General features: G+C 36.7%; 1 protein-coding gene and 1 long non-coding RNA gene across 2 annotated transcripts; one reads left to right on the top strand and one right to left on the bottom strand.

Annotated features, from left to right (window-relative positions):
* Positions 1–5,043: 5,043 nt before the first annotated feature.
* Positions 5,044–7,792, bottom strand: LOC114458458 (uncharacterized). The gene is made up of 4 exons (XR_003673041.1): positions 7,463–7,792; positions 6,978–7,080; positions 6,226–6,336; positions 5,044–6,152 (listed from the first exon to the last, which is right to left on the bottom strand). It is a non-coding gene; the product is annotated as an uncharacterized LOC114458458 (long non-coding RNA).
* Positions 7,793–7,962: 170 nt separating this feature from the next.
* LOC114458470 (CD276 antigen-like) lies at positions 7,963–12,983 on the top strand. Its single transcript, XM_028440844.1, has 6 exons — positions 7,963–8,008; positions 10,474–10,660; positions 10,808–11,134; positions 11,235–11,498; positions 12,040–12,129; positions 12,284–12,983. Exons 2-6 carry the CDS (start codon positions 10,603–10,605, stop codon positions 12,424–12,426), a joined length of 882 nt encoding a protein of 293 aa, XP_028296645.1. The 5' UTR covers positions 7,963–8,008; positions 10,474–10,602; the 3' UTR covers positions 12,427–12,983.
* The last annotated feature ends 502 nt before the right edge of the window (positions 12,984–13,485 follow it).

Here is a 13,485-nt window from a genome sequence, read left to right as displayed (position 1 = left end):
GATAAATGGAGGCAGAAGATGTCTTTCAGTCAGCAATGCACACGTTCAGCGACACACAGGAGCTCTTTCAAGCTGGGCACTGGTTCATTCATTTGTCCCATCAACGAGGAGGACCCGCCCCTATCGCTGCTGTGCCAATCACGAGGCCGTAGTGGACACGCTATCTCTGTCAGGTTCCCCGTGATTATTATGCTAGCACATGTTTAAACTAAAAACAAGAATATATAAACTTGTGTTATTTGAATATCTTAGTATTGAATGCACAATAGTACATTTATACATGGCACTATAGGACCAGTTTAATATAAAACACAATTTTATACAATATATATAAGTAAGTACAAAAACAGCGGTACAAAAAGGTCCATTAAACTTGTAAAAACGGTCAAAACTACACAAAACAGCTTCATAACATGTTGTTGTACAATAGTGAACAACATACACCAGATACTGTGACATAAACAGCTACATTTATGTAGATATTAACACAAAATCACCCCAGCATCTTCTAACACAACTTACCCTCAGCAATGCAAGCAGCACTGTGAGAGGAATGCGGAAGGAGGTACGTAAGCCCAGGAAGCGCTACAGAAACGCAATAGGTTCAAACAAGGCAGAGTGCAGGAAGGCAAATCCACAGGCGTAACTACGAAAGCGTGGAGAAACTGTGGCAGCTCTACGCTTCCGTGAGATTCAGACACAGAGATCGTTCTATCTTTAAGCCATAATATTGATGGCATTACAATTAGTCTATTGACTTTACACAGGCATCCGAGGACTTTGCGGTTGATCAGAATGAAAGCCTACTCAGATCTGTGGGACATAGCAAATTTTTTATTTATCTATTATTTCTTAATTAATCTGAAAAACAGAGAGAAATAGCCCAAGAAACAAACCAAGTGAATGTAATACGCTTTCGTACATTAAAAATAAACCCGATCAAACACCAAAAAACCTTTTTATTTTGCTTACCTCTGCAATCTCCTGCTTGTTATCCACCACCAGTAGAGGAACCGACAGCAAAATGGTTCGAAAACGCTCAACGCTAATTTCTGTTTTGTTTTTTTTCTTAAATCTGATTTCCCCATCGTTTTCCACCATTTTTTGTTACCTTTAACCCCATTTATTTCTGATTAAAACAACGACTTACATCTTTAAGATGACTATATACTGTGGAGCAAATAATAAACTTCCTGGATAACACATTGGATATTATTCAGATAAATAAATAAAAGAAATTGTGGTTATCAGATTCATAGAACAATGGACCATCATTATGCTGACTTATGGATGGATCCCAAAAAGCTCTTTACTTCATTCCTCCTTACAATGGGGATCCCTTGTCTCTGACCCTTTATTTTGGGGGTCGAGGCCTGAAAAGGCTGAGAACCACTGCACTAAGGTGACAAACACAGCAGCTGGTTGACGTAACATTCACAACATTTTATTCCATATAAACTGAATTGAATTAAATCAATTGTATGCTGAATGTACCTACACTAAATGACCATTCAGTGAGAAGCTTAATTACGTCTGGTCCTGTTTGTGGTAAAACAAAGGAAACAAAGTCATATAAATAACCATAAGTATGAATGGAGTCGTTGATCCTGAGCGGATGAATCACGAGCAGTCACGTTGATACCGAGTGCTCAAAAAGAGAGCTTTAAACCCACCGACGAGAGCGAAAGTAACAAACAACGAGTAAACGAATTAAACTACTACTCTATATGTCAACTATAAAGAATATTCATATAACTGTGGTGATAGAAAGGTCACGTTTCACGATAAACTCATTAAGTTTAGATTTATTTTAAAATGCTAGAGATAGTGCTAACACTAGCGAGCTTAGCATTCCGGTTAGCAAAATAATAAACAAAATAATAAAAATAATCATAGGGGATGGCGTAGGTGCACGTGTTGATATATTTCTTGAATGTTTTGTAAATGTATAGAGAAAGTAGCGACAACAGAAATTCAAAATGCTTGACCATCACGTGATTCATGCAAGACTGATTTTTTATTTTTATTTTTTTAAATAAATAATAATTAGATTATTATTTTCAAATCCAAAAATTGATAGGTATGGCTGTGCTGTCAATCAGAATGTACAACGTGCAACAGAATGTCTGAGTTCTCCAAGAGGGTCCAGCTGCAGAACCTCCATGCCCCGCGCCGGAAGTGACTTCTTAAATTGTCGCACTCAGCTCCGGAAGTGACATCATGAAATGAAGAAAAAAAACACAAAATAAAACCGATAGCATAGTCATGTTGGCTTCGTTTTAATACCTTTGTTAACCGGATTCCTCAGAAGTGTAATATTGAAAAAACAAAGTATAATGCACCTCATCAATAACATATAAATTGATCAGCATTTCCGTGAATGATGTCGATCGTTTGGATTTCCTCTAAAGACAATTGTTTTATTTGTGCTGCAGTCCTATCACAACCTCTTTGTTTTAACCTTAAAACAGGGATAAATTCAATGTTTAAAGATTCACAGCATTGTAGTTACCTTAAAACTTTAAGTACAACACATGAAGGTAAAATATTTCATTAGGTATAACTGTGATAAAATATTTTTTTGTGATTAAAGTAATTCTTACAGCCCAGAGCTAATTGTTTTACGAAACAATATCAAAACGTTCAAGACGTGGTTTTACATTAGATAATTTGTGCTAATGTTTTACGTATAATGTTTTTTAAATTGCAATTTTAAGGTTTTACGAGGATATTGTCTTTAAGTAAAAGCGCAGCTTATAGCTCAGATCTAGTAAAAGTAGACCTCAAGGAATATAGTTATTGCTATATATATATAATAAATCTAATATTAATGACATCAGTAAAATATACATTTTGTTACAGTTGTAATTAGGCATACTGTGATTAACCTATTAAGTATACAATGCCAGATACAAATACAGTTATATTTGAATCACTAAGAGATTTCACTAATCACTTACCTTGGTGAGCACTAACAGTAAATGTTACAAAAATCCTTCTACAATTTTGTTCCAAAGAAGAATCCAACCAATATTGTTTAAGTTATAAGTAATATGGATAATAATTTGCTGACTAAAGTCACAAATAAGTGGTTGACAAAAGGCAATATTTAGTAATGTCAAAAAAAGTACACATTAAGTTATGTAAGATCAACACAAAACAATATTAAACAAATTCAATGGGCTGTAAACATGAAACTTAAGGAATACATCTGTTTTGTGTCTTTATTTAAATTTTAATTCAACTTTATTTATAAAAATCCAACTAAAAGAAAAAGTCACATCATAGTGCTCATAACAAAATATAAAATTAAGGAAAAACAACAACAATTCCGCATAAACAAGCATCAGCTACAGTGGAGAAAAAAACTCCCTTTTAGAATAGAAGCTTTTATGGTCATTGTTGTCGGAGGATGAGTTATTATTAATGGGTTATATAACTAAGAATATTAATTATGATTATTAATATTACTTCAGATTTTGCAGGGTGCCACTCCTTTTAACAGGAGAAATATGTCTAAGTTTTTAGACTAAACTCATCAATGTGAAACCAGGGGAAAGTGAATTCTAACAGCAACATCTACACCATAATCACAGTTTTAATGAATCATAGGAATCAAAGATTATGTTTAACCTTTTATTCAAAAGTCAACAATTAACACAGTCAAAATATCAATTGAAATGGGATAATTGAATCATGATAAAATGCATTTCTCGGGAGATCGACTTTGTTTTGCTTTTCTCCATCTCCCGAATTCGGGAGATCGACTTTGTTTTGCTTTTCTCCATCTCCCGAATTCGGGAGATCGACTTTGTTTTGCTTTTCTCCATCTCCCGAATTCGGAAGATCGACTTTGTTTTGCTTTTCTCCATCTCCCGAATTCGGAAGATCGACTTTGTTTTGCTTTTCTCCATCTCCCGAATTCGGGAGATCGACTTTGTTTTGCTTTTCTCCATCTCCCGAATTCGGAAGATCGACTTTGTTTTGCTTTTCTCCATCTCCCGAATTCGGAAGATCGACTTTGTTTGCTTTTCTCCATCTCCCGAATTCGGAAGATCGACTTTGTTTTGCTTTTCTCCATCTCCCGAATTCGGAAGATCGACTTTGTTTTGCTTTTCTCCATCTCCCGAATTCGGAAGATCGACTTTGTTTTGCTTTTCTCCATCTCCCGAATTCGGGAGATCGACTTTGTTTTGCTTTTCTCCATCTCCCGAATTCGGGAGATCGACTTTGTTTTGCTTTTCTCCATCTCCCGAATTCGGGAGATCGACTTTGTTTTGCTTTTCTCCATCTCCCGAATTCGGGAGATCGACTTTGTTTTGCTTTTCTCCATCTCCCGAATTCGGGAGATCGACTTTGTTTTGCTTTTCTCCATCTCCCGAATTCGGGAGATCGACTTTGTTTTGCTTTTCTCCATCTCCCGAATTCGGGAAATCGACTTTGGGACTTTGACTTTGTTTTGCTTTTCTCCATCTCCCGAATTCGGGAGATCGACTTTGTTTTGCTTTTCTCCATCTCCCGAATTCGGGAGATCGACTTTGTTTTGCTTTTCTCCATCTCCCGAATTCGGGAGATCGACTTTGTTTTGCTTTTCTCCATCTCCCGAATTCGGGAGATCGACTTTGTTTTGCTTTTCTCCATCTCCCGAATTCGGGAGATCGACTTTGTTTTGCTTTTCTCCATCTCCCGAGCTCGGGAGATCGACTTCGTTTCTCGATATCCCGAGCTCGACTTGGTTTCTCGATCAACCAAGCTCGGGAGATCGACTTTGTTTCTCAATCAACCGTGCTCGGGAGATCGAGAAACCAAGTCGATCGAGAAACAAATCGATCAACCGAGCTCGGTTGGTCGAGAAACCAAGGACGAATCTCGAGCTTCAATAGATCAAAAGTCGAGATTCGATCTATCAAAAGTCGAGATTCGATCTATCGAAATTTCATTTTTATTTACAAAAATCCAACTAAAAGAAAAAATCATTATAGTGCTCATAACAAAATATAAAATTAAGGGAAAACAATTCCACATAAACAAGCATCAGCTACAGTGGAGAAAAAAAACAAACTCACTTTTAGAATAGAAGCTTTTATTATCATTGTACATATGTACAACATTAAGGTGCTCTCCAAGAATGACATAAAACACACAATTAAATAAAATACTGGAAAAGGAAAGACGTATAAATATATAATACTAAAAAAACTACTCAGCAAACTATAAACATTACCATGCACACAATATAAAAATATATAGTGACCAGTTAGGAGATAAATGAGTATGGCTCAGTGTATTGCACTTTGATGAGGATTATGTGAGGATATTTGACCATTTTAGACTGTACTTTAGGTGAAGGAGTGGGGGGAAATGATGCAGGTGCAGCTGTTGAAGCAGGTTGGGAAGGAGAAGGAGTGACTAGGATAGGTTCAGTAGAGGTAGGTAGGCATTGGGCACAGCTGCACATATTGAGGTGTACTTCCATATGACCCAAATCTCTGCACTGTAAAGTGCAACAGCAAATCAACATATCTAAAACAAATAGAAGTAAAATAAAATGATGACTACAAACAAAGAATAGAACAAGGACAAAAATAACTTGTATAACTAATAGGAGCAATTTTTTTTTTTTTTTTTTTTAAATCAGCATTGATATCAGATGTGCATTTACACAATAGGCTGTCTGCGTGCATGTGAATCTTACCTTTAAATGCTATTGTGTTTTTTTTACATGTGCATCAAAGTGCTTCTCCAATTTATATATCTTAAATGAAGTTAAATGTAGTTTTGTCACCGTCACATCAGATCCACACAGTGACGTTTTCACACAAGTATTCTCCTTTTATTGAGCTGGTCGTTTTCTAAGAACGGATTGGTCAGGAGGCGGGACTATATGCTGGCTTGAATCTTATCCAGGATTATTATTATCACTGGACTACAGATTTATCTGATAATAAAATTATTGTCTTCCAGCAGCTTTAAACAGTAGCCCCACAAACCTGCTGTGCAACATCTGGTTTAGGTCCCAGCTCGAGGAGGCGACGTGCGAAACTAGCGGCCGTCTTAAAATTGCGCAGTTTGAAGAAGAGGTTCAGAGCCGTGCGCAGAACCAGCATCATGTGGACCGGCTGCAGGTTACAGTGGGTGAAATACGCAGTCATCTACAAAAGAAACACAAAGATAGAAGATGGTGGAATTTACTCTATTTGTAGATGATACATTGTCACACTTTACCTCACAAAGCCTCTTCTGCTGCTCCAACGTGTCTTTAGGCAACTTCTTCCTCTCAGTCTCCATCGTCAGACCCACGATGTATTCTCGACAGATAGTGATCAGCTGCTGGGCCTGAGAAAAAAAAAAAAATTCACGATAGATACTTGAGAATGGAAGAGTATTGCATTCTCTTGAAGGAAAAAAACAAGTTATTATTCATTTTTTTTGTTGTCCTTTTTTCGGGCAATTTTTTTCTTCGGTTTTGGGACACATTTTTATCTCTTTTCCACCCTATTTTTTTCGAGTTTTTTGGACAAACTTTGTTTTGTTTTTCCGACTAATTCTTTTTCTATTTTTCAAGCAAAAATAGAAAAAAAAGAGCTTAAAGGACATTTGAAACAACAGATGTAATTATTTCTTCTGAGAACAAACATGGCCTCCTTGTTTAATTTGATAAAAATCTACTTTCAACTTGATTTAATTTAGATTCAGACACAGAGATCGTTCTATCTTTAAGTCATAATATTGATGGCATTACAATTAGTCTATTGACTTTACACAGGCATCCGAGGACTTTGCGGTTGATCAGAATGAAAGCCTACTCAGATCTGTGGGACATAGCAACGTTATTTATTTATTTATTATTTCTTAATTAATCTGAAAAACAGAGAGAAATAGCCAACAACAACAAAAAAAACCAAGTGAATGTAATACGCTTTCGTACATTAAAAATAAACCTGATCACAAACTAAACAGCTTTTTATTTTGCTTACCTCTGCAATGTCCTGCCTGTTATCCACCACCAGTAGAGGAACCGACAGCAAAATGGTTCAGAAACGCTCAACGGCTTCTAATTGGCAATTTTTAAACAAATTTCTGTTTAAAAAAAAAAAAAAAAAAAAAAAATCTGATTCCACCATCTATAATTCATAACTCTTCTCTGTAACGGCAGCACTACTGTCTTCCGTCCACCACGGAACTGATTTTCTTTTTATTTTCCCACTACTTTCAGGTACAGTCTGCCCTACGGCCTCAATTAATATTTTCCATATCTTACTATCAATATCATTTTTCAGGGCTACTTGATCAATCTCTCTTTCACTTCTATTTCTAAAAACCTCCCATTTAGCTTTAGCAAACATCCATCTTCCAGCTAAGCTGCTCTGTGACACTATTCTTGAAACAAAATTCTCGTTATTATAGGGAAATGATCACTGCCCATGGTTGATTCCTCCACCACAATGATTATACTCCATACCATCTTCACTAGTACTTAGATCTTCAACTGCACTCTCTGGTTCATTTCCAGTACAGACTTGCCTACCCGCCTCCACCATTATCGCCTTCTTCCTCTCTTTATTCTTCATTTTTTGAGCCGATCCTTGAATCGTGTCACCAGCCAGTATCGACAAATCCTTGCTTCGTACTTCTACCGAGTTTTCTCAGCTATTATACTAGGATTTGACCATAAGCGACACAATTTGCTCACGCAGACCAGCACTCCTCGACTCCTGATTACTAATGAGTCACCAGCCGATCCTCACTGCTACCGTCTCAACACGATCAATCTGGTGCATTATACCTTCAGGTAACGCAAAACCACGCCCTGCATGGAGGACGCAGGGCGTGGTTTTGTGTATGAACTCTTAAAACTGGAGCGAGCTTCTCCATTCCAGAATCCACTGCGAACAAGTACACGGAAGTTTACCTCTGACAGAACTATCACTCCCATTTATAAAAAAAAAAAAAAAAGAAGCTATAGAAAGAAGAAGATTAAGGATTTTTCATTTTTCCGTGTCCGACGGTAGGTAGCTTGTGTGCTTTTATAACATTTTGGTGATTTTTTTTCATTAAATAAGTACTAAAATATGCAATAACTGTACTATAACATTTTGTAGTGACATCAAACTGACAGTGTTGGCAGTGTTACCACCGCCCTCTGCTGTTTTCTCCATCTCCCAAGCTTGGGAGATCGACCTGTTTACTCCATCTCCCAAGCTCGGTAGATCAACTTGGTTTCTTTTTTTTCGACTTGTTTTTTTTTTTTTAAGTCCAGTTGTTAAGGCACAAAATACATTTTCAGTTGAACTTTGAAAAAGAAAAAGAACTATTATGCAGTTTTGCATTGTTTACTATTTAATTTAAATTTTCAATTTAAATTAATAGGCTTCTTCTTCATTTGTATTATTCTTTTATTTATATCGTGAGAGAATCATATCGTGAGTTGAGTTAATCGTTACATCCTTACTACATATTGTCCTTGACTGTCATTATAAATATGGGACAATTTTACTGTAAAAATGTGGAGTGAAATATGGTCAAACTATGAACAGATTACATAATTAAATGGTGTTTTTCCTGTTGCTCTCCCCTTATGGTACTGCTTCAACAATGATACTCCCACGAGGAGCGACCAGGATTTCAAACATGTTTGATTTTCTTACAACCAATCGATTGCTGATCGGGATCTGGTCGTGAGGTGTTGATCACTTCTTGTGACCCCATGTATACAACTACATGATGCACGAGTCATATCATTATGGGAGGACAATCTATTTATCTAGGTGGTATAGATTCAAACACCAGCTCAAAGTTTGAAAGTCCAACAATTTATACATAACTATTAATTAAATGGCAAATCTGAGTGTAATTAATGTCATCTTGTGAAGTAGTAGAAAACACACTGAATCATTGAACATTTGTACAGAAGATGCATTTATTCTGATAGTTACATTTATTAAGGTTTAAACACACTGCAGCCTCTGTGTGTAAACCTACAGATGTTCCAGCTGCTGACAGTCACTGCTCAGTGATTCTGAACATGATGAAATATTCACTGATGTTATTTTCCTTTCAGAGCTCGGCCTGAAAATAAAAAATAATAAATAATCTGGACTCATTGAGAAGTGAATGAGAGTGTGGGAGCTTTAATGTGCTTAATGAAACTCTTCATGATTATGTTGTGAGTTTGATGACTCTACAACATGTTATAGTACAGTTATTGTATATTTTAGTACTTATTTAATGAAAAAAAAATCACTAAAATTTTATAAAAGCACATTTATTAAAACTAAGTGTTGTAGTATAATTATGAAGAGTTAATCTATGTGTACTGTGAGTTTGATGACTACAACATGTTACAGTACAGTTATTGTTAGGGATGTAACGATTAATTGTAAGGCAGTTAAAAATCGATTCATAGGTATCACGGTTCACATCATGCTCTGAAAATTGAATTGCAGTACTTTTATTAAACAGCAGATATATTTATCCCTTCTCTTGTCCAGCAGTGTTGGCAGTGTTACCACCGCCCTCTGCTGGTCAAGACTAATAACTGACTTAAATACATTGCAATGACTGTTTTCTCCATCTCCCAAGCTTGGGAGATCGACCTGTTTACTCCAGCTGCCGAGCTCGGGAGATCAACTTGGTTTCTTTTTTTTCGACTTGGTTTTTTTTTAAGTCCAGTTGTTAAGGCACAAAATACATTTTCAGTTGAACTTTGAAAAAGAAAAAGAACTATTATGCAGTTTTGCATTGTTTACTATTTAATTTAAATTTTCAATTTAAATTAATAGGCTTTTTCTTCATTTGTATTATTCTTTTATTTATATCGTGAGAGAATCATATCGTGAGTTGAGTTAATCGTTACATCCTTACTACATATTGTCCTTGACTGTCATTATAAATATGGGACAATTTTACTGTAAAAATGTGGAGTGAAATATGGTCAAACTATGAACAGATTACATAATTAAATGGTGTTTTTCCTGTTGCTCTCCCCTTATGGTACTGCTTCAACAATGATACTCCCACGAGGAGCGACCAGGATTTCAAACATGTTTGATTTTCTTACAACCAATCGATTGCTGATCGGGATCTGGTCGTGAGGTGTTGATCACTTCTTGTGACCCCATGTATACAACTACATGATGCACGAGTCATATCATTATGGGAGGACAATCTATTTATCTAGGTGGTATAGATTCAAACACCAGCTCAAAGTTTGAAAGTCCAACAATTTATACATAACTATTAATTAAATGGCAAATCTGAGTGTAATTAATGTCATCTTGTGAAGTTGTAGAAAACACACTGAATCATTGAACATTTGTACAGAAGATGCGTTTATTCTGATAGTTACATTTATTAAGGTTTAAACACACTGCAGCCTCTGTGTGTAAACCTACAGATGTTCCAGCTGCTGACAGTCACTGCTCAGTGATTCTGAACATGATGAAATATTCACTGATGTTATTTTCCTTTCAGAGCTCGGCCTGAAAATAAAAAATAATAAATAATCTGGACTCATTGAGAAGTGAATGAGAGTGTGGGAGCTCCTGGACAGGCCCCTCCCACACTGCTGCTGGTTCCCATTGTAGACTTTAAACTCAGAGGATGAAGTTCTGGATCAAAGTTGTGCAGCTCTGCTTTCTGTACGTCTATGCAGCAGAGGGTGAGTTACTGGTTTCCATCTAGATGTGATGTATGAAATAAGTCCACCTAGTGGTGACTGAGGGTAATTACATGTGATTGTCTGAAGAACAGAGAACATCAAAACAGATCACAGGGATTTCTAACTCTGAATTTTTCTTTCTATCAGGTTTTCCAGAGATCAACGTCTGCTGTGTTTACGGAAGCAACTGCACCTTATCGTGTAGCTTCAGACAGGAAACAGATGATCTCTACTGGTATTATATAACAAGGACAAGACATGTCAATGTCCACTCATTTTATAAGAACAGAGACCAGCTTGACGATCAGGATCCTAGTTTTAATGGTCGGACTTCACTGGTTGAGGATCAGGTCACTGGGAGGAAGACAGCACTGATGTTGAAGAAGGTGAAGGTTCAGGATGAAGGAAAATACAAATGTTTCGTCAGTAATCGCTATGGATATCAGCCCATTTATGTGGTCCTGCAGGTGTACGGTAAGAGAGTGATCCAAATAAAGACAAAGATTGAGAGAAGAAGTTTTCTGTGCTCCAGCAGCTCTGTGACGTTCCTCTATGTTCATGTGTTGTTTCATAGCTCCAGTCCAAACAGTGGACATGGTGACATCAGGAAACAGCATCACCTGCAGCTCAGAGGGAATCTACCCTAAGCCTGAGCTCACCTGGTCCTCCAGCCCTCAGTCCAACAACACAGTCCAGCAGACTGAGGAGAAGCTCTACAACATCTCCAGCTCTATGAAGCTCTCTGACATGGATGGAGATCAGCTCAACTGCACCGTCAGCACTCGGTTCAACAATTTCACGTCCACTTGGATGAAACCCAGTGAGGAGCACAGCAGCAGTAAGTGTTAAGATTAGCCCAGCAGATATGTAGCAATATTAGGCTAAGATGTTCACTTCTGGAAGAAAGCATGAACATTTGTACATGAGGGTTTTTGAGGATGCTGTATTTATTTTTAATGGGATCCCCACTGGCAAACTAACACTTCCCATTGAAAATCAAGAAATACAAGATGGAACCATCCATATTTCTATTTTGGATATTTTGTCATAACCTTGGTTCTATTTGACAGAGGCATGATCTCAGTGATGAATTATAGGTTTTCAGGGTCAAGAAATTTAATAATGTATCTTAAAATACTGTAAATTGTGCTCAGAGCAAAATCCAAGATGGCCACTATCCATATTGCTAATTTCAATCTTACCATAACTTTGGTTCTGTTAAACGTAGAAACATGATCTTTGTGACAAAATGCTCCATTGTTGTATAAGATTGAAATACACACTGTTCACCATGGACACACTTTAGTGTGAACAACAGAAAGGATGGACACAATCAGAGAAGAAGAAGAAACACTGATTTTGTGTTTCCTCTGTTTCAGGTACGAGGTCACACGTTTTCCTCTTGGTGTCACTGATATCAGGTGTAGCAGCTGTTATGGTACTGATCTGTCTGTTGAAGCAACGAAAAGGTAATGTGTGTGTATCTACAGTAAATTGATACTTTAAAGTCCTCACACGGACTTCACACATGAAGCTTTCTTTTTCCTGACTTTTGTTTCTCTGATAAAGTTCTGCAGCAGCTGGAAGGTGAACGCACTGAATAACATCTGTGTTTGTTTCCAGAAAAACTAAGAGACAAGAAAACCAAAGGATTTAGAGATGAATCCATTTGTGATCCAGAAAGCCCAGACAGTTCCCTTCATTCTAATGATGTCCTGATTGTGGACAAAGTGTCAGACAGTACAACAGCTTCCAGCAGCTCCTGAGTGTGACTCCCAGTGTTCCCAGCTCAGCACAGAGAGAGACTCAAATTTTGTCCAAAGTCACATTTTGTCAGAAACTATTCATTGAAAAAGCAGAGACTTTAACTTACGAGACAAAATGAACCTTTGTGTGTCTTTGTTCTCTATTTGCTTTATTCTTTTTAAATTATTATTTTCTCATTGTGCTAAATACACCACTGCTGTTGGTTTAAAATCAAAACAAAGACCAACAGACTGTGAATCTGTACTTTCCCCGAGAGCCATCACCACTCTGAACTCTCATATGTTAACTCTACCACAAAACTACCCCAGTGTGCCATAATATAATCTGTGCAATGTTTTTATCTTCATGTTTATAAATATTTCTCTTTTATCCCTATATTTAAGTTTGTATTCTTGTAATATGTTCTGCACTGTAAAGAAAAGCTTCATACTTTTTATAATGACAAAGGCATTATGAAGTGTTGAGGCATTTTTTAAAAAATACTTTGGCTTTTTCAAGAAACTTGACAATACAAAGGTGAATGATGCTGTTTAAGTTCTAACAGTGTGATTAAACAGGCTCCAAATGTGAGGGAACAGATTCCTCAATGTTATATCTGGTTCCAAATCTCAACCCTACTTATTAAAAGTCCTGTTTTTTATATCAGGTTGAGTCGCATTGTGTAGAATTTAATTGCCATTAAATTGCAATTTTTTATTTTTTTATTTATTAAAATGTGTTTTAAAAGGGTAAAGCTGGTTTTTGTTCCTTTTTTCTGTGATTTTGGTTCCATGTGTTGCTTTTTCCATCAGACCTGAGTGTTAGAATTTGGTTTCCAACCATCAGTTCGTGGAACCTTAGGTGACGAGGTTTTGTTTTTAAGAAACACCTACTTCCTCCAAGGAAACGATCCATTTTGCAACTTTATTTCTAAAAAGCTTCTAATTAAAAATCAGTGTTTTCATCAACCTTTACTCATGACTGTGACGAACTAAACGTAGCTCTTTTATAACGAAACAAGACAATGCATGGTTGAGAAAACGTTAGTGGATGGCCTGTCAGACGTTCAAAATGCACAA

This window comes from Gouania willdenowi, unplaced genomic scaffold (assembly GCF_900634775.1).
Source record: "Gouania willdenowi unplaced genomic scaffold, fGouWil2.1 scaffold_119_arrow_ctg1, whole genome shotgun sequence".
NCBI classification, from domain to species: domain Eukaryota; kingdom Metazoa; phylum Chordata; class Actinopteri; order Blenniiformes; family Gobiesocidae; genus Gouania; species Gouania willdenowi.
This window is presented reverse-complemented; position numbering and strand designations above follow the sequence as displayed.

Bases quoted from the DNA above. Each gene is read 5' to 3' on its own strand.
- LOC114458470 (XM_028440844.1), top strand. From the start codon at position 10,603: ATGAAGTTCTGGATCAAAGTTGTGCAGCTCTGCTTTCTGTACGTCTAT. The intron at 10,661-10,807 runs GTGAGTTACTGG...TCTTTCTATCAG, and splicing joins GTACGTCTATGCAGCAGAGG to GTTTTCCAGAGATCAACGTC. The intron at 11,499-12,039 runs GTAAGTGTTAAG...CCTCTGTTTCAG, and splicing joins CAGTGAGGAGCACAGCAGCA to GTACGAGGTCACACGTTTTC.